At 48.0% G+C, this 25,948-nt stretch overlaps 1 protein-coding gene across 3 annotated transcripts in view; it reads left to right on the forward strand.

Annotated features, from left to right (window-relative positions):
- Myo5b (myosin VB) overlaps positions 1-25,948 on the forward strand; it is a 317,620-nt gene that overhangs the window by 175,005 nt on the left and 116,667 nt on the right. For all 3 annotated transcript variants that reach the window (XM_031366041.1, XM_031366040.1, XM_031366039.1), the window contains exons 6-10: positions 4,217-4,360; positions 5,900-5,981; positions 13,117-13,224; positions 17,121-17,230; positions 22,720-22,985. In XM_031366041.1, the coding sequence (XP_031221901.1) occupies positions 4,217-4,360; positions 5,900-5,981; positions 13,117-13,224; positions 17,121-17,230; positions 22,720-22,985 (710 nt within the window). The remainder of the gene's footprint in view (positions 1-4,216; positions 4,361-5,899; positions 5,982-13,116; positions 13,225-17,120; positions 17,231-22,719; positions 22,986-25,948) is intronic.

Consider the following 25,948-nt stretch of genomic DNA (forward strand, 5'->3'; position numbering starts at 1 on the left):
GGAGGGAGAGGGAGAGAGGGAGAGGGAGGGGGAGGGGGAGGGAGAGAGAAACTGAATATTATCTGGGAGGCTCAATAAAACTTCAGACGCGGGACTGCGCATCCAGAGTTTCTGATTCAGAAAGTCTAGAAAAAAGACCAGTACTCTCTGCATTTCTCATGACCACCGATGTGATAATGATGTTTCTGATCCAGATACACCATTGCAGAGCCATCCACCTGTTAGAAGGATGAGGAGGGACCTCTGATAGAGTGATCAATGACAGAATCCCCGTGTTTCTACAGCCAGCTGGCACTACATATCCTGATGCATTGCCTCCAGTGTACTCATAAGTATTGGAGCATAACCATGTCATTAAGTTTGAGTGAACTTACTACCCACGACATGTAGTAGTCAAAGGCTTTCCACAACAAACTCTATTGTCCAACACTTAGCTGGTATCCAGTTTAAGTTATGTAGTCTAAGACTTCTGAAGTCGGGCCCTGCCTGTGGCCCCAGTGCAGAGGAAATCTGTGGGCCGTGGCTTTGGTACCATATGTGTGCCTGCGTTAGACCAACTAGACCAGCACTTTGTAGCTCACATTGTTTTCTCTAAACCAGACTGGATTTCTCCATCGATCGACTTTCAATGCTCAGTTTATCTGTTCGGCAGATTTCAGAGACATGGACCCTCTTCTAAAGATAAAGCAGTTACTCTTGGCAAAGCAGAGAATTCTCTTTGATGCTTGGTGACTGATCAAAGAAAGTGCTAGTCATACTTGGAGTTCAGCACATGCAAGACACCGTGTTACTAAATTAGACAAGAAGGGCACTTTTAAAAATTTTTATTGTGAAAACTATGCATGGAAAAACATTTCTACTTTAAGTATATGATTCAGAGGCATGAAATACACTCATTGTTTATCTGCACTACCATCTGTTGCCAGAGCTTTCCCGTTACCCCAGTAGAAACCCTGTTTCTATTGGACAATTCCTTCCCCAGACCCTTGGCAAACTGATTTCAACCTCTTGTCTTCAACTCACTCCTCTGGGGACTTCACGTGAAGGCCATCATGTAATACTGGTTCATGTATATCAGGTTAACTTTATTTGGCATGATGTTTTCAAGGGTCACCCGTATCTTAGCATTTATCGAAACTTTGTTCCTTCTATTGGCTGTATGTCTCATTGCATACATTCCCCATGATTTGTTGAGTCGTTTCTTTCCTGATGGGCATGTGGTTGTTTCCGCCTTTTGCCTATTGTGGATACCCTTCCTATGGGCATTGACACAGAAGTTATCGATGTAAGTCCCTGCTCTGGGGATACTTTTAAATTATGCTGGTTACTAATAATTGAAAGTATGCACTGTTCATTACAGCCTCAGTAGGTGGCTGAGTTCCGTGAGAAGGATGCTTTGGTATGCTAGAAACGTAAGAGTAACATGCATCCCCCAGAAGACCAAGGTATGCTTAACTGCTCAGGTCTGAATGAGAAGTGTAGATATGAGCTACCCTAATCACGATTGTGTACATAAATAGCGTTGTTTGGGCCCCGGACATTAACTCTCTGTCTTGTACAGCTTGCTGCTTTCCAAACCATCAGCTTAGGTGCTTGGGGCTCCTCCTTTCAATTGTGAGCCATTGGCGCTACCTTGGGAGAAGGCTTGAATTTGGTTGTGGGGAGGAGGCAGCAGAATTAGGAGGAGCCCTGGCTGGGAATCTGGTGTTACCCACAGAAAATGAGAAACTTTGCTCTACCAAAGTTGAGCACACCTTTTCAGATGTTCCAGGTTTAGCCTTCCTATGTATCAGGAAGTCATCTTGCGGCTCCTGCAAGTGTCTCAGTTAGGAGCAGCTGGTTACTGGCTCTTCTGGCCAGGCCCTGGAAAGAGTCTCCGACTCACCCCCAAGCAATCGGTTACTATGGCATGTCTCCTTGCTTCCCCTGCAGACACTTCTCAGGGAAGTCTGAGCATGCACAAGTCCCAGTAGGCTGTGCTGAGTGGCAGCTGTTGAATTATGCAGACTGGAGGCTGGGCTGGGCTTGGCTGGGGCAGATTGGTCTGATTGGTTGGCAGTGCGCTCTGACCCCGTTTTTCTTAGCAGGTTGTGAGCATCCTAGGAGGGATTTATTCCTAAGTCTGCACTGATTAGGAGAACAGTGTTAATCAGGAGACCAGGGTGGAGGCAGGGACAAGCACCCAAGTCCAGGCTATGGGATCATGAAACCAGAAAGTTAACCCTAAGAGCCACAGCATCTTCCCTACTGAAAGGAGAAAGGTTGGAGCTACAGCGAACAAAAAGGATAAAAGGCCAAAGGTGTGAGTGTGAGGATTTTGTCTTCATTGTTGTCTTAAAAATGGCTGCAGCTGTTTAACCAATTCAGACAAGAATCTGGTTCCTACATGCCCTACATCCATGTTCTTATGCAGCCTTGCATTTAGCTGCTCCAACGTTGTCTATTTTAGACTCTCCTGCCCTTTGTCCACACTGTGTTTTCTGCACCGGTGTGCTTCTGCTCTCGGTGGGATTCAATGCAGGTTTCTCTTTCCCAGCCTTGGCCATTCTGCTGGCAGACTACATGCTCCCTGTCTTGTGCTTCCATACAACTCCTGCCTGCTTCTCTGTTGTGTAACCCAACGTTAAAATGACTCACTGTATTACTGTATATTACTATACAATTTACATAGGAAAGTCTATTCGAATTTCACATTTCTGTATGCATAAACAGCCAAGAACATGCCATGGTTGTCTGCCTGTCTGTTTGTTTGTGCCGAGGCACCCTTCTGTAGCTCTGACTGGCCTGGAACTTGCTGTGTCAGCCAGGCTGGCCTTGAACTTACAGAGATCCTCCTGCCTCTGTCTCTCATGTGCTGAGATTAAAGACATGAACCACCACCACATCTGGCCTGTGGCAATGGATATAGTGTCTGTTTTACAAAATAAGATATTTGAAGCTTATTCGTTGACGACAGTGACAGTAGATTGTGTTTTATAATCTTCCACACACTGGCTTCTGCTGATCGCTAACTATGTTTAGCATATTCCGTTGTCTGTGTGTTTTCAGAGTAGTGAAATGTAGACGTGTGTTGCCATAGTTTTTACAGCACTGTAGTAGGCCAGCCCCTGGGCCTACTACAGCACATTACTAAGAGGGCCAGACCATCTCCCTGTTGCTCTGCATGGCAGCCACCAGTCATGCTGGAGTCTGTTAATCCATTGGAATTCTAAGATGGTAGCGGTCATACTCAGTTGCCACTCTTGTATTCACTAGTGGGAAACCCATACAGAGAGACTTCGCCTGAGTGCATAGCCGCTCTGACATGTGAGGGAAGCGATGTGGCTGCAGGGTTCAGAAGCTCATAGGAAGCAGAGAGCCTACTGGGTGCAGCTACATGGGAGCTTAAGTCCAGGGCTGATTTTTTGCTGTTTTAGTGTGGCTTGTTTCTGAAGGACACCTTCCTCCCCTCTTTCTTGAGAGGGCAGAACGAGGATCGGGGCTTCTTCACTCTACCTCCACAGCCCTCCACCCTGCCATTTGAGCTAAGAAAGGCTTCACTGGAGGGTTGATGCTGCTTCCTAGTTTTACCTCTGATTTGGCTTGGTCCTCAGAACTGTGGAAGCTGCCTCCATGTCAGGCAGCAGCTTTCCTGGCATGAATGGCGGGGCCTGAGAGACAGCATTCAGGACTGGGATTCCGTGTAGTCTGAATCTAGACTTGAGAACCGACGTGTACCTGAATTTAAATCTTGAATACTTCTGAGCCATATGACCTTGGGCAAATTATTTGACCTTCTCAAGCCTGTATCCCTGTAAGTAGATGGAGAGTAATGGCCGTCTCTCAGAGTTCTTGTCCACTTTAACTGACACAATAAACAGCCGGAACACAATAAGCAACCTGGAAGTCACCTTTAAGTAGCCTTCTGCTCAACAACTGGCTCTTAAGTGTGGCCAATAATTGTAGAAGGGTCTGCAAATCCATTTGTTTTGGTTTTGTTTTTAAGTTAACCAAGCAGAACTTCCCATCCATCTCTTTGTCCTCACAATAGCAGAGGTGTGTGTATGGAAGGAAAGCAGGCATCCCATGCTGCCACAGGCCTACAGTCTTGAAGTCAAGAGAGCCATCTTGACTTGGCAAGTGGGGTGGGTAGGAGGTGCCTGAGCACCATACTCACTGAGCTGTCTCCCAGCGCTTGCCCTCACTTTTTACACGTTTCTATTGTCTGTTAATCCAGGCCATTGGGAACGCCAAGACCACTCGCAACGACAATAGCAGCCGATTTGGGAAGTACATTGAGATTGGCTTTGATAAAAAGTACCACATCATTGGGGCCAACATGAGGACCTACTTGCTGGAGAAGTCTAGGGTGGTCTTTCAGGTGAGTGACAGGACTCGGCCATTTGTACCTCTATTATTGCTCCGCCCACTCCCAGCGCTCACAGAGAAGCCTGTCTTTTAGCCCAGAATCGATGTTCTCGTTCTCTCTCTTCTCTTTCGGAGTAAATGTTCATGTGGACTAAGCCTCAGGTCTCCATCCATCTTTTACACAGTATTGCTTTCCCTGTTCTGTGTTAAGCCAGCACTAGACCCAGGGCTAAAGAAACAAAAAAGAGCAGCCGGCCTTACAGCCCTATCATTTGAGAATGTTATAGGCAGCCTGGGTTTCACTTTTCAGGGAACCTGCTTGTTTGGTGGGTCAAAAATAGGTGTACGGCTAGATAGATAGGTATATATGCTGAAGTAAACCCCTCATACACACACACACACACACACACACACACACACACACACACACACACACACACGTTTGGTTTTCTTCCCTAGGAAGCGACATGTATAAACCCCACTCCCTTCTGCCCCATCGCGGTCCTTGGTTGTTCTCTGCCGACCCTCCTCTTCCTCCCACTCAGCTAGCCCTGTCCTCCACCTCACCCCTTCCTTCCTGCTTCTAGTGATGGTCTGTGCTACTAGCAACCTCAACCACCATTCTCCTGCAGCAGCGTTGCCCTCTCATCCCTGGCTAAGGTATCCTGATTCAGTGGTGACAGGGGTGGCCTGATTCAAGTCTGCAGCTCCCTTTTCCATGTGCACAGTGCCCTCCCTTCCCCGCCCCTCCCCCGGGGTTCAGCTGTCCTCGGGGAGCCCCCAGAGTCTCCTAAGCGGCTCCTTGGTGATGACTTCCTGCTAATGCATACCAAATATCCCATGACCTTTCAGACCGGCTCCTCTTCCCTCCCAGGTTGGTTGGGTGACCCTGCATCCTTCCTTCGCCAGGCAGAGGGGCAGGAAGCTCTGTTGGGTGGACTAAGAAGCTGCCTGCACTCCACCATGACTTGAACTTTTCCTCTTCCATGGCTGTTTCTACCCAGGCCTCCTAACTGTTTGTACACCACCTCTCCAACATCCCCCCCACCACACACACGCTAACTCAAGATCATTCCAGTCATGAGCATCCACTGAAAGTCCCCGGGGACCTTCCCGACTGCCTGGCCCAACACAGTGGGCAAAGCCCAGCTTTACCTAGTTCCAAGTCAAGTCCCAGAGGAGAGAGGGGGCTTCCAACAGGGAACTAAAGGTCTGAAGAACATTGGTCAAGCAGCAAGGATTATAGGGCTTGCCGACTAACCCACTATTTGTGGTGTGCCGTTGGTGTTTAATGTAGACAGGAAAGGAAAGGAAATGTCTACCTCCACAAAAGCTAAGAGGTAAAAGTCCTCACGGGAGAAGAAAAAAACCCTGTCTTAGCAAATGGAAAATACGTCAGTTGAAATTGCAAGTGGGCACGGGGCATGGAGGAAAAACCTGAGGGAGGGTGGCCTCACCTTGTTCCACCTGGATGGAACACCTGGGACCAGAATGGCCAAGGAGATGATCCCGGGAACTGTGGCCTAAAACTGATCTCCTCTTCCTTCCCCAGGCGGATGATGAGAGGAACTACCACATCTTTTACCAGCTCTGTGCCGCTGCCAGCCTTCCTGAATTTAAAGAGCTCGCTCTGAGTAAGTCACCCAGGTACACAGGGTCCTCTGAAAGGGTTGTGGATTCTTGTCACAGCTACATCCTTACTGTGGTCCTGCACCTTAGTCTCATCAGAACCTTACCACAGGTTGGTAATGCAGGGTTAGCTATAATTTCCAGGCTTCCAGCAAGGAAGGAGCTGCAGGGATGGAAGTCCATTTGGAGAGCGATGCAGGTGTCACCTCTTTAAAAGATGTATGGCAGGGCTAACAGTTCCATCATTCGAGTGCTTGCCGCACAAGCATAAGGACCTGCATTGGATTACCCACAAAGCCGTGCGTGAACACATGTCAATAATTCCAGCACTGGGTAATGGAGAAGTGAATTCCCAGAGTTCTATGGCCACCCAGTCTGTCTAGCTGGAATAGAGGTTCAGGCTCAATAAGAGGCTCTGTGTCAAACAATAGGGGAGAGAAGAAACGAAGAAGTCACCCCATGTGACCCTGGCCTCTGTGGATGCACACACCTGCACAGGTGTATATATGTGTATAATATTATATAATATATATTATATATATATATATATATAATATGTGTATGCATACAATGTAACACACAGATTTTTCTTTAAGAAAAAAGATGTTTCTTCCGTCTGCATGAGAAATCAGTCCCTTTCAGAGGACCTAGAAGTATATACAATGCTCATCACTTTCCCGTCACCAATGTGGGTTAGGTCATATCTTAGGGTTGAGATAGAGAGGATGAGAATAGTGCTGGCTATGATGGGAAAAGCTACAGACCACACAGAGGAGGCTCAAGTCACCACAGAGTCACAGTTGAGACAAGTAAGATTCAGTACTGCAGAACTGTGGATTCCTCTAAACAGGTACGGAAGCTTCTAGCATATCCATAGTGGAACCCTAGAGGGAAGTGGAACAACCCGAAGTACCTCACCACCTCCACAGCCAATGCCGTGTCTCACTTGTCCCTCATCAAATGAACGAGCCCATCCTTTGCTTAACACATGAATGTATTAGCAAGGCCGCCCTGCTTTGAGGCATTGCTATGAAGACAGCGGTGGGCAGGCTTTTATTCCAGGCATCGCTCCTGGGCCTGGAGCCCCCCCCACACACACACACACCATCTCCCCCACGCTCTATCTGTCTGAGCCTGGATAGAGTCTTGGTTTTGAGGCCTCTGAAGCTGAGTGATGACTGGAGCTGGGCAGCATCCTGCCCTTGGCCTATTGTCTATACGCGGGTCTGTGTAGGAAAGAGCCTTGGCTAAAAGATGGTGTGAAGATATGGTTATTTGACAAAGGCTTGTTGGTCTTTGCAGCTCTGCACTAGACAGATTGTTGAAGCTATGCCCCCAGATCTTAGCCATCTTAAGGGTACAGTACCAGATCCTGCTCTATCCCCAGTGACTAAAATCTGTCAAGTGGTGTCTTGGTCACTGCTCTTTTTTTTTTTTTTTAAGATTTATTTATTTATTATATGTAAGTACATTGTAGCTGTCTTCAGACACCCCAGAAGAGGGTGTCAGATCTTGTTACAGATGGTTGTAAGCCATCATGTGGTTGCTGGGATTTGAACTCAGGACCTTCAGAGTAACAGTCAGTGCTCTTAACCACTGAGCCATCTGAGCCATCTCTCCAGCCCAGTGACTCCTAATGACATCTTGTTTTGTTTGTTTGTTTTTTGTTTGTTTTTCAAGACAGGGTTTCTCTGTGTAGCCCTGGCTGTCCTGGAGCTCACTCTGTAGACCAGACTGGCCTTGAACTCAGAAATCTGCTTGCCTCTGCCTCCCAAGTGCTGGGATTAAAGGCGTGTGCCACCACTGCCTGACTTAATCACTGTTCTATTGCTGCAAAGAGACACCATGACCACAACTAATCTTATAAAAGAAAAATATTTACCCAGGAGCTTGCTTATAGGTTCAGAGGTTTAATCCACTATCATCATGGTGGGAAACATGGTGGCCGGTATAGCACTGGAGCAGTCACTGAGAGCTATGTCTTGATCTGTAAACTAAGAGAGAGACACTGGGCTTGGCATGGGATCTTGAAACCTCAAAGCCCAACCCATGTGGGAAAGTGTGAGATCATGGGAAAGTGATGAATATTACTTCTTCCAGCAAGCTCACACTTCCTAATCCTTTCTAAAAGGATTTATCTATTTATCTTATGTATATGAGTGCACTGTAGCTATCTTCAGACGCACCAGAAGAGGGCATCGGATCCCATTCCAGACAGTTGTGAGCCACCATGTGGTTGCTGGGAATTGAACTCAGGACCTCTGAAAGATCAGTCAGTGCTCTTAACCACTGAGCCATCTCTCTAGCCTTCTTCTAACCCTTTCAAATACTGTCACTCCCCATGACTAAATATATAATTAGTTGCCTCTGGAAGAAACTCTTCAGAGCATAAGTGGTTCCAGGACTTGCTTCCTTCCCGATACCTTCCTATAGTATTTGATTCAGGCCATGTTGATACAATACTGTATGACCTAGCTGTGGGCTCTGCCATAGCTTATCCTGTCCATTTCAGTATTCAGTGGGAAGTTGTAGTGTTGTGGGGAGCGCAGTCTAAGGCAAAGTCTCCCCTAAGAGAAGGCATAGCACCCCGAAAGGACATGTTGGATGGTCCCCATGTGCTGGTCTGTCCTGCTATTGCTGTCAAGTCTGATGCTTCCAAGGATAAGGAGTGCATGCTGCCAGCTAGTCAGGGCAGGTTCTCTGGTCCGACCTGGGGCCTTTTAGTCACAAGTGGCCAGATACGTGGCCATGATATGGACAACTGTCATTTTCCTCTTGTCTTCCCAGAATGGGGAGGTCAAGGTTTTCATGGTCAACCTGCAGAAACTGTTTTTCTAAAGATTGTTTTATGGAGAGTCAAATACTGACAAGCTCTCTCTGGCTGGCCACTTTATCCTGAATAGAACTTTAATAGGGAAGTTGTCTAGCTTTTTCATTTACATGCATTGTATCAAGGTTTAGAACGTCTTTTCCTTCTTTCCCATTTGTGCACAGTACAGACTCTCTGAGCTTCTGCCAGAATCCTTGAAAATTACCCAATTCAATCAACTTCTTACATCTCGGAGAGCATCGTGGTGTGAACTGAAGAGCCTATGATAAGCTCTTGTGAGGCTCTCTGTGGCCTGTGGGTGGATTGGCTGTGGGCCCTAAAGCTTGTTTTTGTTTTTTTTTTGGTTTCCTTGATAACCCTGATAAATAGCTGGGAAAGTCAAATAAATGAAGGACTAGCCTGAAGTTCCAATGATTCTCTAGACACTATAATCCTTCTCTTGTTTGTAACCTAAAACACATTATACAAAAATCTCTGCTAGTCTGGTACCCCGGCATAACTTGTATATTTGTTGGAAGGCAGAGGATGTGGGTGTGTCTTGTAACCCACGTTCTTCCTCCATCCCATTGTTCTGTATGTTTAAAGTGATCGCGGGTTTTTAAAAAAAGCATGCTACCTACTACTTCCTTTGCCCGGTGCCACAGCCTGTGCTCTGACCTCTCCCGGTTCCCTTTGCTCCATCTGGCTTAGCCTGGGATTGAACACAACCAATCCCCAATCTGGGAAATCTGGGTGCTGCTGTCCACACTCCACCGGCCCCTCTCTTGGCTAGGTTTGCCAAGCTGCCAGTTATCGCTCTGGCTGCTCTCCTGCCCACCTATCTCCGAGGAAGGAAGACACTAGACAGCTTTATTATTTTAAAACTAGCCAGATCACACATTTGCTGGCCTCTTATCAGCTAACCAATTTCAGTCGATCACTGGTGGCAGAGGCCACCATTTCCGGACACCCAAGATATTACGTAGTTGTAGTGTGCCTCCCGTTCCAAAATCTGCTGAAAAGCCTCCCTTTCCCTGCATCCCTTCTCTTCCTCCTGGGACCCAGAAATCCCACCTTTTCCGCTTTGCCCAGAAATTGCCTCTTACCTTCTTTATTGACCAAATCAAGAGCTAATTAGGAAACCAGATTTTAGTATCAGCTCCTCCTTCAGTCATGGGAAATTCACAAAGTCCTATGAAAATTTTGTTCTGGAATAAGTACTAGTCAAGTTCCTGTCCCTTTCCATTCACTCTCATGGGTGTATTAGAAGATTTATTTATTTTATGTATATGTGTACATTATAGCTGTCTTCAGACACACTAGAGGAGGACATCAGAGCCCATCACAGATGGTTGTGAGCCACCATATCGTTGCTGGGAATTGAACCCTGGAAGAGGAGTCAGTGCTCTTAACCACTGAGCCATCTCTCCAGCCCCACTGATACAGTTTTATAAGAGCTACCGTGGCCTTGCACAAGTCAGAGTACAGCCTCCCCCAGTGAGATCCAAGCTCTTCTACACTGACCTTGACGTTTGGTGTTCCAATCATAGAATAATGACCTCTCTGTGATCTGTTGACTGCTGGGGGCCGGTGTCTGTCTGGTGACCCCAGCTAATAGACATTGTGGTGTATACTTATACTTGGAACTTTTTGGAGGGAGGGGAAAGGAGGAGAGAGGGGTCATAGCTGCATGGTGAGGGAAGGTGTTGTGGGTAGGAAGGAGAATGCTGGCTTCATGGACCTGACTGGAGGAGAGCTGAGCTACAGCCAGCCAGGCAGATAGGGAAGGACTAACTGTATGCTGCTTGCCTGTTTCTTACTAACAGGGTCTGTGGTGTGATAACTAGTGACCGGGGCAAGTAGACGCAGGGGGGAAGGAGATGGCCTTGTTGGTGGCAGTTGGATGCTTAGGCAGATGGCATCTGCAGGGAGGAGCCTCAGCCTAAGAGATTGGAAATGCAGAGCAGGAAAGGTGGGCGTGTTCTGTCAGCCTCAGAGCAGCAGGCAGTAGGACTCTAGCTGTTGACAGTGAAGGATCTTTTGAAGATGCTGCGAATGCCTCCCCTCCAGTGTGGGAGCCAGATGTCCCCCTTTAGTCTCCAGTGACTCTGCTGTCTTGGCTGACATTCAGTAATGAGGGTTTTTTTTAAAAAAAAAAAAAAATCAAAGTCATGGGATAGTAAAGATCAATCATCTCTTTGGTGAAATGTTCAAGTAGTGGGCTCCCCAGCCTGGTCATCCATGGGAAGCCTGTGCAAGGCCTTAGCAGGCTGGAGTCCTCAGTTTACATGCTGAGAAGTGGGCGCAAATGTTGTAAGCCATCTTATGCAGCACTGGGAAAGGCATGAGGTAAGCTGTTTTTGAGAAGTCGCTGTAAGAGGAGGGATTAGCCTTTGGGATCTATTGCTCAGCACTTGCAGCTCATGGAGTAATTAGCTATGAAGGTGCTAAATATGTTTTGAGCATAAGCCATAAATTTTACCTCAGTTGGACCTCTGAATGGGTAAATTCTTGTCTCTTCCAGTTCAAGAATCTCTGCCTCCATTCATCTAAGAGTTCTAAGTTTATCCTCCAGGAAACCTCTCTTACACAGTGGATGGTCTGTGCATTCCCCTGTTCGAGTATTGGTCTAGTCTATTGTAGTTGTTGGCTGTATTGTCAACATGAACTTCATTGCTGACCTCTGACACGTTCCACCTGTGCCTGGCTGTGTTTAGGCTAGGTCAGACCCACAGCAATTTCCAGAATTGTTGGCTGAATTCACTGTGGCCTGGAACATCGATGTTACATCAGAGCACCAGGATGTGGATAGAGATGGGAAAGGAGAGGTGCATAGGGGTTGTTGACAACATGACAAAAGGAAAGGCTGTGAGGTGACTGTCTTATACAGAACCCCAAAGACAGAACAGGAACCATCCACAGATCTGGAGGAATGGGAGTGGTCATATCACAAAAGGCTTAGGACACGAACCCCTTCCTTGAGGGCAGTGAGACTGTCCAAGGGCTTAGTGCAGGAGAGGGATGTGGCTGAAGTTACCAGCATTGCAGGCGGGGCTTGGGAGAATGTAAGCCAAAATCCAAAGACAGGTTTAGACTCTTTTGCAACATTCCCCTAGACAACACTTGCTGAAGGTCAGACCCACAGCAATGGCAGTCAGCAGGGAGAAAGGAAATGGACCATAGATGTTCTTGGGAGATAAATCAAAGGGCATGATGTTGAAAGGCTTGGAGTTGCTGTGGACGGTGGTTACCTGATATGCATTCAATCTGCATGCCCAGGTCTCAGGAAAAGAATTCAGTCGGGAGGTTTCAGGGAAAGAGGAGAAGCGGCGCGTGTCCAGTCTTGTCATCCCATAGAAACCAAGCTCCATACACTCAGAGCATGCAGTGCCACTAGCTGGATGCCCTCACTTTTTGTATGTCCCGAAGATATTTTTTTAAACATTGTGCGTGTAGATATGTGTATATTAGTACCACTGCCCACAGAGGCCAGAGGCGTCTCTGGCTCTCACAAGTTGGAGTTACAGGAGGTTTTGGGCCTCCTAGCATACATAGACAGTATCAGACTTGTACCCCCTGCAAAGAGCAGTGCATGCTCTTAACTGCTGAGCCATCCCTTCAGCACCCCACCCCTACTAATACATTTCATCACAGTCAGTCGTTGCCCTTGCTTGCTGGATATTTGCCCTCTGTTAAGTTCGTCTCTCACTTGTAAAACACCACACTGACTCCCCTTTCTCACTAGCTGTCAAGGCTGTCAGAGGTGTGGCTGAGGGAGAGGGAGCCCTAGAGGTGAGAGAACACATGAGGGATACCAGCCCTTCCTTTTCCTTACATCCGAGTAGCTCCTGTGTGTGAGGACTCTGTAAAATAGAGAAAACCAAGTCACTGACACCCTCCGCTGCCCCTCATTAGTCAAACGTGACTGCTGCATGAGGATCTCCTAAGGCTGTAAGAGATTCTAGGGTGTGACTCTAAGCATACATTTTCGTTGATATGAGGCCCTTTGAAAACACAAATCTGAATGGCACGACGGTAGACTGGCCTTCCCATGACTCGGTTAGCCTACTCACCATGCCCGCTCACCATGCCAGTCTACATGCACACAGCCACACACTGTGAGTATAATATAAGTTGCTTTTGATTCTGTTTTCTCTCCCATTTCCCATTGTGGACAAAGAGTATCCTGAAGGGTTATACATCAGACCAACAACAGAATTCGGTGTGAGCTTGCATGAGCTAGAGGAGACATCCTCCTAGGTGGAGATCTATGGGTGACAATGACTGGAGCTCTCTCTGTTGCCTCACGCCTTTCTTCCTGCCTCCCACAGCATGTGCAGAGGACTTTTTCTATACAGCCCATGGAGGAAATACAACCATCGAGGGCGTGGATGATGCAGAGGACTTTGAGAAGACTAGACAAGCCCTCACGCTCCTTGGTAAGGAACTTCTGAATGAGGGTAGCCTGTCCAGGGGTCCCATGGACAAGGGTGGGATAGAGTGGGGTGAGAGTCCTCTGAGCCTTAATGAGTATCTCCTTACACCCTCATCTCTCTCAGTCCACAGGCCTGTAGTTCAGAATTTGGAACTTTCTTAGAAATAAACTTTTGAGCCAGGTACCGCAAAGTATCCCATCACTTGCTTAGCTGTTGAAACACATGGAGGAAAGCCCAGTGAAGCCATATCCTTGTGTGCTGTGCTCTGAGTTCAAAGGCGGTGTATACCCCCGTGAAGACCCCCTCACTGAGCCAGACCCCCTGTGCACTAGCCACAGAGTCTAAGCTGAAGCAGACCCCAGCATCCAGAGCCCTGCGGGCGATGGAATGCTGGTGTGTTAGCCGTGGGTGTTGCGATCCTCAGAGCAGGGAGTTTGCTGTGACCTTCCGTAGCAGAGGGACTCAGTAGAGCTGGGGAGAATCAGCCCTGTCCCCAGCCTGTTTGGGGGGGGAAGCACTCCCATGTTCATGAGACAAAAGGTAAATCTTTCTTGATTGGGAAGATGAAGCAGTCAATCCTGAGGCCTGTAGCCAGGGAGAGGGGAGTATACAGCAGTCTGAAACTCAGAAAGCGACTCAGATGGCCCCTACATCTTCCCCACCCCTTCCGGACCGAGATGCACCATCTGGCTTCTCTGTCAGGTCGCTCAGAACAGCATCTGTTCAGTTCGGCGGTATAAGCCGAGTTCTGCGAGTGTCCAAATTAAATGTGAGCAAACTGGACACACCCTCGTCTGTACGGGGAGGAGATAAGGGGCTTGTGTGCTGTGGTCAATCTCTGCATAGCTGAGGCACAAGTGGAAGTCATCTTTTGCACCTGTGAATTATCAGGAGCAGGTTATTCCAGCATGAAAACAGTACAGCGATAACCAGAGCAGCAGTGAGTGATTAGCTGTGGGAAAGGCTGAAGTGGACTGAGGACAGAGGTCACAGAGGCAAAAGAAGCACTCCTATGGCTCGCACAGGGGGCCAAACATCACAGGGACTGGTGGGTAGAGGAACCAGAGTTGTAGGTGAACTTCAGACCCATCCAGAAATGTGTGCTCAAGACTCAGGAAGGACCAGCACCCTATGCTTGCACTGAGTGTGGTGGGTCCACAGGTCTAGTGGTGTGCTTAGCAAGAAAGTTGTTGGGCTCCCAAGTGAGTGGTGATGCCTAGGAGGGACCAGAACCAGGATGGGGACCACCTTTCTGCTGCCCTTGCGTCACTGACAGGACTTCTGTTCAGAACCCTGATGCCCTGCCAGTCGGCACAGAGCAGCTGACTATTTTGATGTCTGCAAGTCTCGCTTCCCCCGGCATCACACACCCTATTGCTCTCCACAGTCAGAGACTTAGGACGATGCCTGGTGTGGTGAGCGGGATGTGTTCTACCCAGCCAGCCAACAGGAGATGCACCCACCATGGGGCCGGTGCCCGTCCTGGGCGGCTGTGAGCAGTGAGCAGGAACTGATAGGAGGGGGCAGGTACCTCCCAGGCTCTGAGATAAATACTTTAGTTCTCAAAGTAGACCACATTTATGGAATTCTTTCTTCACTACCCTTTAATAAATGTCCTCATTCTTAATTACCAAGGTTGTAAGTAGATCATCTTAAAATACAAGATAGTAAAGCGTTTATTTAGGCCTTGTGAAGTATGTGGTTTCTGCTGCTTCTGCTCATCTCTGCTGCAGTAGCCTGCCAATAGCTTCAGATAAAACACATGGGCGTGGCTATTATATGGGTTTATACAAACATCCTGTGCACTATGGATATGGGCTGTTGGCCCTTGTTTTAATCTTAGGTTTAATTGGCAATTTAAAAATAATAATTTCTTGAGAATTTCTTTGTTTTTTTGTTGTTATTTTTTTGTTTTTATTAGACATTGTCTTTATTTACATATCAAATGTTATCCCCTTTCCTCCCTCATTTCCCCTCTGAAAACCCCCTATTACATCCCACCCCCCCTGCTCACCAACCCACCCTCTCCTGCTTCCCTTTCATGGCATTCCCCTACACTGGGGCATAGAACCTTCACAGGGCCAAGGACCTCTCCTCCCATTGATGACTGACTAGGCCATCCTCTGCTACATATGCAGCTGGAGCCATGAGTCCCACCATGTGTACTCTTTGGTTGGTTATTTAGTCCCTGGGAGCTCTGAGGGTACTAGTTGGTTCATATTATTGTTCCTCCTAAGGGGCTGCAAACCCTTCAGCTCCTTGGGTCCTTTCTCTAGCTCCTTCATTGGGGACCCTGTACTCAGTCCAATGGTTGACTGAGAACATCTACCTCTGTATTTGTCAGGCACTGACAGAGCTTCTTAAATCACTACTGTATTTATATCATTTCTACTCTTCCTGTTCCCCGTGGGCCCATCCTGTGCCCCCCTCCCCAACACTCATTTTCAAATTTATGCTCTCTTATTTAATTATTTTTGTTATCTATGTGTGTGTTCAGACCATTCAGTGTTGCTTGTATGCTCATTGTTGAGACAGACCACTGGGATTAGGTAACCTATCAGGGAGGATAGGTTCCTCTCTGAGGAAACTGATCCCCTCTCCCTTAGCAACCATAGGGTACCAGTAGCCAGTCCTCTAAGCTCAGGACCTCGTGACATAGTCCACCCTCATTGGCATGCCAGCTACTGTGGTCACTGTGCAGGTCTGCTTTAGGCTACCACATGGCTGAAATTCACGGTGCAGCTTCCCCGTCGTGTGTGATAGAAGGCATCCTGCTTCTCTGGCCGTTGCCGTCTTTCCGTTTTCTCTTCATGCTTCTCCTCAGCCTTGGGTTTAGGGTGCTGACTGTCTGTTGGGTCACCTACTCTTTGTAGTTGCTTTTCATGGGGTGTTTGGTTTCTGCTTCCCATAGTATGGCACAGCTTGTTCAGAGGGTCCATGGTGATAACAAAGAGCTTACTGAGCTCATGTTTGGGCTGACTACTTTGTGGATTGCCTGGGGTAGTTTTTAATCCTAGTAAGCCCCATCTCTGCCTCCCATTTATATGCGGGTGCACTGGCTGTTGAAGCTTGAGTAAAAGATAAGTAGATATGGCTGAGGAGGAAGTCAGGGGAGCTACTGCCTTTTCTTCAATAGAAGCTAGCTTTACTAACATTCATGCAGTTCTGCCAGCTTGCTAATAAGTTTGAGATCTTTTGAAACGTAGAAAGAACTAATGCCTTCAAACTAAAACTAAATTTTAAGGGGTATGCCTTGCGTAACTGATGCAGGAAAAGAGCAAAGCTGACCATCGAGTTTGTGGCCATAGTGTTTCTGGGCTGTGTGCATTTCTGTCAGTGTTGGGGCATGCATAGAAGACGAACGGCTACACCTCAGCTGGCACCGACCATAAGCCAGCTGGCCAGCCAGTCCCTAGAACAGTAATCCCAGGGGTGTGGTGGCAGGTTCTCTTTTCTTGTCCCTTGTTGGCCCTGTGTTTGTGCCACAGATGTTTGCCGGATATTGGGTTTGGGAAAGAAAAAAAAAAAAAACCAACTACAGATAAATGGCCATCCTTATTAAACTCGTAAAAACATCCATAAAGTATCTGGTTGAAATGAAGCCCAAAATGAGTCAATCCTACCGCCGCCCTTAGAGCAGCTCAAATGACAACGTGCCCCATCTGGCGTGATCCAGACAATCAGTGAGGATATTTCCCCTTCGATCCACGAGCCCCTCGGATGCCGAGATGCTGTTTTGAGTGGTAATGACTCGGCCTGTCTGGGTTTAGGAGTCATTAACCCTAACCCAGGAAGGGAAACCAAACAATTTTTAAAGTCCTTGAAAAGGATAAAAAGTCCTTTCTATCATAGCACAGATGCCGAGTGTCAATTCATGTTTGTCTGTTTATTCCCTTCAGGAGTGCGGGAGTCCCATCAAATAAGCATCTTTAAGATAATTGCTTCTATCTTGCACCTTGGAAGTGTGGAGATTCAGTCCGAGCGGGACGGGGATTCCTGCAGCATTCCCGTAAGTGGCACCAGAGAGAAAGGGTGCAGTCAACTTGGATCCCCCAGCCTGATACCATGGGCATTCGCCTCTGCGTTTAGAGGGCACCCCTGGGTTATTTAGTCTAAGCAGTAATAACTTCTGTTTTCTCACTGATAATTTTTTTTTTTTTTTAAAGAACCAATTCATTTCAAATAAGCTGCCTTCAAGATTCTATCACTGGGTCAAGGGATTTAGTGGCCAGTCAATAAATTTGTCTGATGAGTTTATTTTCCAAGAACTCTGAGGTACATAGAATTCTACGACATGTCATCAATCTATTGAGTACCACTCGGGCTCCGGGCTGATGAAGTCTTTGCAGCAAGCAAATGGAGGGTTGGGCACCGTAGACGGTGACTGCATCTAAAGAGCTTGCATTGTAACTGGGTAGCCAGGATGGTACGGCGCTGGCTGATCTTTTCCCCATAGAAGACAGAAGATTAAGTGAGATATCTTAGTTAGGGTCCTCTACCAGCTCTGAGAGTTCCGTAAAGGCTCATAAAGGTCCATTCCCCCGAGCCTAGTGTTGCAGTTGACCTGTGGTAGACAGGAGGTGGCTGTGTGGGATGAGGATGCTGAAGAGAACTCATGTTTAGGATAGACATCAGTTTCTATCTATCTGTGTCCTGTCTGAAAATCAATGCTGTTGGCCAGAGCTAAAACTCCTCTCTGGCCTTGAATAAGTACATCCGCCATGGTTTCACTTTTGTGCCTATCTGTGGCTAGCCTGGAAGGAAGCAGTAAGTGTGATTCTTATTTCTCGGGATGTGGAATTTAAATAACCAGATTCTAGGAGAAGGACGCAGATATATCACTAGAGAATTCAGATGTGGGTGTGCCCGTTCCAGCCACAAGCTACAGCGACTATAGCCATTGCTGTGGGACAAGAGTTAGTAGACATTCAAAACATCCCTACCTTTAGAGAAGGAAAGATTAGAACTCATTAGGTTCAACAGAGCTCCTCCCCAACCTGCCCTCCAGCCCCACATGAGAGCTTTGAGGTTCTCCCCATGTGCCTCTGAGAAAGGTACAGAGTCAGGGGCTTGCAGTATGTGTCCCAGAGCAGTCTCTGACATCTGACACTACAAGTTGCCATGCCAGTGTGTACTGTAGGGTGAGTAGAGATGGCGGTTGGGATGCTTCGATGCCAAGTGGGGAATTCCAAGGAGAAGTAACCCCCCTGGTAAAGACAAGCCCTGGCTGACCCTAGCCGTCAGTGTGTGAGGCTGGTGAAGAGTTGGCCCTTCGCCATGGGGAGAGAAATGTGCAATGTTTATGCCTCCCTTCTGCACACCCCTTCCTAGCCAACGCCCTACGTATCTTTAGGGAAGCTGTGTTCTGCAAGGGACAGAGAAGACTGGGAGGGTGTGCATTGACAAATTCCTGGCTTAGGCTGGGGATGTGCAAGAGAGGCGACCAGTATTTCCTTAATCTCTAGCCACATACCACCCCTGTTCTTGCCAGTGGTCTCAGAGTCACGCACCCAGCCACAGAGCTTTTATTGGGTTGGTTTTGGTGTGTGCATTGCTGGAGATCAAGGCTTAGGCTCCACGGCACACTAAGCCTCTTTGCCACGGATTCTTACAGCACTCTAAGCCTCCCTTTGCTCCCAAGTCTTAGCACAATGATTTTGCATTCCTTGTGTGATTATTCTCCCTCTCTCTCCCTCTCTCTCCCTCTTTCTTTCCCTCCCTCTCCCTCTCTCTTTCCCTCCCTCCTTCCTTCTTTCCCTCCTTCCCTTTCTCCCTCCTTCCTCCTCCTCCTCCTCTACCCTCTTCTTCCAAACTGAGAGGGAAGTAAGTCTGTGTTCTTAGTCACCTTTGCAATGTTCAGGGCCCAGTAGCTACTCTAGAATGAATAGCTGGGTGATTCATTGAGGCTGTCTAGGCTTCAATGGTAATAAAGATGGGAGCCAGTGTAGATGAGATGGAGCTCATTGGGTACCGGTGAGGAAGCAAAGCTCTGAGCTCTGTGCTGGAGGACCATGGCCACTTTTTTAGAAAGTCCAGCCTTGGGCTTGTACGTATAGTGTCACTGATAGTCCTTCACTCCTGGGCATTCAGATGAGGAGCAGAGGTTTGGGGAAGTCATTGTCCTCAGTCAGTGTCCCACCACCACCACTAACCTGTAGGGCCAGATCTATTGTGCTCTGCTGGATGTACTGTTGTACTATGTATTTGTGAGGTCTGCACAAAGTATGGGACCATCAGGACAGAGGATACAGATGAGAGCTGAGATGGTCTGAGATGGGAGGCTTGTTAGCATGGGTTGAAGGTCTAGGCTGTGGGAATGATGACAGCATCAGGGTTGCCAGGGTTCAAATCCTGACCCCACCATTTCTCAGGATGTAACTTTAGAGACGCTCCCTCACCTCCCTACGTCCATTTCCTCCTCCACACACTGAGTGAAGGGAGAACAGGCCCTGCATGAAGGCCTTCCCTCAGAGCTGGTGGTGTTAAGTTCTAAACCAGTACCGTTCTGGTTGTTGGGGCCAGAATGGACCTTAAGAGCATGCTTTTTCCAATACAGAGCAACACCTAACAAAGGCCAAGTAAACCTAAATAAAGCCCAGAGAGAGGAACCTCTTTCTTTAAGGGCAGGATGACTAATGTCCCTGCCAGGACAGGCGACCTGGGCTACCCACATACCACACACACACACACACACACACACACACACAGCTGCCAGTAACCCAGTGGTCCTGAACTCTGTGCTCAGCCCAAGTATGAGCAGGAGAAGTCTGCTACTGTGGACACCTTTCAGCCGGATCCTCCGTATGCTCGTCGGGCCCATAGGTGGGTTTACTGTTTACTTACAAGCCGCGTGCCTTCTGCTCTGGAGTTTTTACTTTTAATTAAGGCATGGGAATGTGTTCCATGATTGCCGGGGTTACCTCAGAGATGAAACACTGTCCAATTAGTTGGACACCAGAGGCCATTTTTTTCCCCTTGAATTTGGCAATGCAGGCCCATAAAACTAAGCTGCTGTCTGTAATACTGACTGTTTTAATGGATTTATCATCATCTAATTATGCTTAAATGTAATTGCATGACGTTCAATCAGTTTCTGTTAGTGCCTCTAATCAACAGTCAGAAGTCCCACTGTGGTGTCTAGAAACCTGTTCCCTGGTGGCTATTAAAGAGTTAGCTCCCTTACTGCAGTTCCATCAGTGCCACACTCTAGCAAGAGAGAGGAGATGGGGGAGAGGAGCAGGAAGGGGGAGAGGGGTAAGGAGAAGAGAAGAGGGCACGTGGGAGCAGACCCATGTTGTTTGCTGCAAGCAAACCACTCAAGTGTCAGGTGATCCGTCTGTAGTGTGTGCGTAGCAATTAAGAAATCCCTAAAAATAGGTCAGATGAAGAAATTGGGCACTCGCCACCTATGAACTTGTTGCCTGCCAAGCAGGCTCCAAACTCTACCCTGAACAGTAGCATTATGTTGGAGCGGGCAAGGGTAGGGTGGCTGCAGATGGAACCTGTGGCCAGAAGTAGCCATGACACCGTTAACAGCTTAGTGAGCGGGAAGGACGGATCTCTACACACCAAGCCCAGCAACTCAAGCAGCCTGGCTTGGTGGTCAGGGAGCTTTCCTCAGCCCCATTTTCCTCAACTGAGTAAGGCAGGACAGACCAGAATGGCAGCTGCCAAGCAGGAGCCTGACCCCAGAGATGAGGATTCTTGGTCCAGATGAGTCTGGGAATGTTCTTTAACCTGCCTGGCTTTCGGGGTTCATGGGGCGATCTGTGCTGAACCTGGTTTAACACTGGTTAGGGATCTCTCCAGGCTGTATCCCTACCCATGTTTGGAGAATACACTGTTCTCGAGATCTGGGGGAGGGGCATTCTTTTCTAACATCCTATTCTAATGTTTGCTTTGGCTAGATGGCTACATATTGAGAGGGGCAAAGGGCCTGCAGATATGATGTGAAGGGGGAAGTTATAACATTATCTATGTTAATTTTTTTTATTAAGTAAGCCCTCATTTCAATGCTGCAAGCGGCCTCATCAGAAACTGAGACCCATTAGCAATCTAGAGCCGTTAGGAAATCATGTTCTGAATCTAACAGATTCTCTTCCAACCTCAGAGTTAATAAGCTGGCTTAGCCACTTTGCCAAGTACAAGACGAGGGTGTGAGTAACCAACCACAGGGATGAGAGGTTTTCTGTGGGGTTTCCTGAATGGCCAGCAGGGATTTTCCAAGAGACTTAGATGGCTTAATGAAGTGAAGTATATCCCTGTGGGGACATTTGGTTTTCTAGTAGTTCAGAAAGCCAGGCAGTATGACCGTAAGCACAGGTCAGGACCCAAAGGAGGCCCTCTGTGGTGGCCGGGAAGCCGAGGCCCTCTGTGGTAGCCGGGAAGCCGGTGGGTATACTGTGGAGCCTGTTTGCATGTTATCATTGCTTAGAGTCGCTGTGCACTAGGTTTGGGCTTGTTTCTCACCAGCACCTCTGAAAACACCCAATGAACTCACACACTGTTTAAGGAACTAGATATAAAACACCAGGACGCTTCCCATGTCCTGCCTACCTGTAAGACAGTCACCAGTCCAGTCCCTATTACTGGAGGGGGGACTAAAGCCCTGGGACTGGTGGTGGCCAAGTGCCAGGCAGACCTAGAGCTTTTACGCGAAGGGCTTTGAGTGGGGAAGCCGAGATCTGTTTGCTCTGTGAGTTCTGTGAGCGGCGCCTGTGCCTGCTACAGATGCGTTCTGCGTGCTCAGCTTGCACCTGCTACTTTCTGGCTCCTGACTCTGGACTGCTTCTGCATCCCTAGTCCCTTCCCCTGTGCTGTCCCCGTCTAACCAGTTACCTGGCAGATCAGGAAGGGCACAAGCTCGGTGCACAGTGATTTACCTTGTTAAGGCTCCATAATGTGGTCGTTGGCAGATGCGAGGATCCGCCTAAGCAGTACCGCTCAGGCTCTACCCGTACCTGATATGGGGTGTGGAGGTTAAACCGGCAGGGTAAAGACGGGGTTCCATGGGGGCACTTGGCCTCTGGTAGGGTGGAAAGTGTGCGCAGGAGCCTATCTCCCATTCCCCTCCTGTCTTAGTCAGGGTTTCTATTCCTGCACAAAGTATCATGACTAAGAAGCAAGTTGGGGAGGAAAGGGTTTATTCAGTTTACACTTCCACATTGCTGTTCATCACCAAAGGAAGTCAGGACAGGAACTCAAGCAGGTCAGGAAGCAGGAGCTGATGCAGAGGCCATGGAGAGATGTTCCTTACTGGCTTGCTTCCCCTGGCTTGCTCAGCTTGCTTTCTTATAGAACCCAAGACTTCCAGCCTAGGGATGGCACCACCCACAAGGGGCCCTCCCACCCTTGATCACTAATTGAGAAAATGCCCCACAGCTGGATCTCATGGAGGCACTTCCCCAACTGAAGCTCCTTTCTCTGTGACAACTCCAGACTGTGTCAAGTTGGCACACAAAACCAGCCAGTACGCTGACCCTGCCTTTCTTTCTCTAGCCCCAGGATGAACACTTGAGCAACTTCTGCCGCCTGCTAGGAATAGAGCACAGCCAGATGGAGCACTGGCTATGTCATCGGAAGCTGGTCACCACCTCAGAGACCTACGTCAAGACGATGTCCCTGCAGCAAGTAGTCAATGCGCGCAATGCCCTGGCCAAGCACATCTATGCCCAGCTGTTCTCCTGGATTGTGGAGCACATCAACAAGGCCCTGCAGACCTCCCTTAAGCAGCACTCCTTCATCGGGGTCCTGGATATCTACGGGTAGGCCTGCACCCCTAGGGCTCACCCTACCTGATGGTCATACTCCTTCACCGGGGTCCTGGATATCTACGGGTAGTCCCGCACCCCTAGGGTTCACCCTACCTGATGGTCATAAGAATGTTCCTGTTGGCGTTTGGGAGCCAGCAACGGACTCAATGGATTCCCAGTGGTTCCAGCCAGGAGAGTTAATGAGATGTATGGGCATTTGGGGCTGTTGGCCCGAAACCAGACATGGCAAGCGTTTTACAGTACAGGTGACAGTTCCCAAAGGAGAATGTGCCCTGTCAAAACACTGATATCCCTGCCCCTCTCACCAATCTCTATAGCATCGTTTTTTCTTAAGATTCAGTCTTACTATGTGGCCTAGACTGGCTTCAAACTTGATATCATCCTGCCTCGGCTTCCCAGTTATAGAGATTACAGCTGTGTGTACCACCATGGTCAGATTAGGCATCCTTTTTTACTACTAGGAAACAGACCCTGAGAAGGAAATGGGCTGTCCATCCTCATTCTGGATGCCTCCATTAGTTTCTGTATCTGCTAGGTTCTGTTTCAATCAGTCTCTTGATCTCACTGTCTTTTACTGAGGTGATTGCTTTAGTATTAACTTTGCCCAGTTCTGTATGGACTACTGCTGTATGTTAGCATTTGTGTGGGTTCTCTTCCTTTTGGAATCTAGAGGGAACTGACAGGCCTTTATTTATGACTGATCTCTTGAGGGTGAGGCCATGTGGCTTGGAGGCATGTACTCATGGCGAGACATCAGGCTTTCTCTAGCCAGGCTGCCACCAAGAGCTTTCTGACTGTAGATCATAGCTGCTCTCTGGCTGTTCTATGGCTTTAAGGGAGGCTGTGAGCCAGTCTTGATGGATTATTATTATCTCAGACTCATCTAGACTCACATGAAGTTATGTGGATAGGGCTGCATCCCTCTTGCTCTTCTCTTCTCGAAACTGCGTTGACCTCTGTAAGCTAAGAATAGATTCCATTCTCCTAGAAGTACTGCTTCTGTCTCAAAATAGCAACCCAAACTCATATAGGTTGCATGGATAGAAGAATAGAGCCACTTGAATGACACACAGCTTGGTGGGCTGGAACTGCTGGAAAGCCCCTGCGGGTAGCATAAAGGAGAATCTCCTTCAAAGTGGCCATTTCCCATGCAGACAGGCTCTCTCACTTCCCACTCGTGCCTTGGCTCAGCAATGGTTTTCATGTCAGACTGTATTGCATGGGGCATAAGAAAAGAGCTAAATTGTATTTATGGAATCACAAAGACCTCGGGAACATGCTGAAGAATTGAGTCTTATGCACAAGGTAAATAATGCCAGAAGCCTTAGAAACTGTAGAAGGTTCCACCCGGGGTTTAGGTACTTGGTGATGCCTAAGATTAGAACCAGAGGCCATGAGTGCTTATACAGCCAGGAAAAATTTTCTGTGGAAGGTGATATGAATCAGATAGAAGAGGATAGAATATGGGAAGTAAGAAGGAAAGACAAGCATTCCAGCAGTGGGGACAGGAGGATGATCAGGATAAGAGGGAGCTAGAGACATGACCTGGGTTCAGTTCCCAGAATCTGTATGGTTGTTTACGTATCTGTAACTCCAGCTTGATGGGGATCCAGTGTCTCACATGGACCCAATGCCTTCTGATCTCTGCAGATATCAGCTTCGAAATCAGCCAAAACACTCATATACATAAACTTAAGTAAATTAAAAAAATTTAAATGTGAAAAGAAGCCATAGGGTTGATGAAGAACAAAGTGGGAGGTGCTTCCTCCCAGTGGCTCCTCAGGGCAGGCCTCTGTCCCTGGGGTCAGCAGAACACCTGCTCTGCTCAGGTTTGCTGTAGCATTGTGAGAACCCTGCATTATTTAGAGAACTTGCTGCTTAACTGTCAATAGCTGGTTCTGCCTTAATCACACATCCCCCAACACACACACACACACACACACACACACACACACACACACACACAACCCTTGAATATTTTCAGGTTTCAGGTGAGAAGACCTGTTCACTGTTGCTGGTGTCACTCCCTGGTCTAGAGTCCTGGAGTGTATTAAAATGAAAAATCGAGTTGAACACAAGTATTTATTGCTCTGTGCTTCTGGATTGCAAGGCACAGTGTGACTGCCTGCCCAGGCTCCTGATGCCGTGACTTCCTTCAAATGATTGACTGTAGCCTCCAATTATGAGCCCAAAACCCTTTCTTCCTGTGTCGCTTTTGTTGGGGTATTTTATTACAGCAACTTAAAAACAGCTAAGACATAGCGGTTAAGAGAATCGGATCAGGTGTTCTAACCTGGTGTCTCCGGGTCTTCCTTCCGAATGTGGCTCTGAGGGCCAGCCCTAAATCTCAGCATGGAATTTGAGCTGACAATCGCTCTGAACTAGGAATAAGAGGCTTCCTTTTTAATCTATAAACGTGAATTCTTCACAGATCAGAGTCCCACCCTGAAATAAGCACTCCATTCAAGATACAAGCAAGCACCGCAGGAGCCAGCATCACGCAGCACATCTATCTGTATTCCACATACACTGACTAGCAGGTAGAGTAGAAAAGGCTGTGGCCCCCTTAAAGCCTGGGGAAGCCTGCTACCCACCGGCCGTCTGCAGGCCTCTCGACAGAGCAGTTCCAGACATCCAGTGCCTCTGTATAAGAACGGCTTCTCTTTCTTTAGCTCCCTTGTCTGCTCTCCAAAATAGTGCAAAATAGGCAGTACCCAGAGCAATTATGCCAAGCCAAGCTGTTCTAAGGACCCGTGAAACTCCCTATGGGATGTTCCTACCAGGCAGGGCTAGATATTGATAGAGGGCAGCCTGACAGCTTTTGGCTGGAGTTTCCTTTGGTGTTGATTAGCCAGCATTTACCTCTCTTGGGTTTGTTAGTCTCAGCTAATTTTTTACACCTCTTCCTTCCTTTGAGGCATCAAGAAGTAAATAGCTTGCGGGGGTGGGGGGGG

The sequence above is a fragment of the Mastomys coucha genome, unplaced genomic scaffold (genome assembly GCF_008632895.1).
Source record: "Mastomys coucha isolate ucsf_1 unplaced genomic scaffold, UCSF_Mcou_1 pScaffold13, whole genome shotgun sequence".
NCBI classification, from domain to species: Eukaryota; Metazoa; Chordata; class Mammalia; order Rodentia; family Muridae; genus Mastomys; species Mastomys coucha.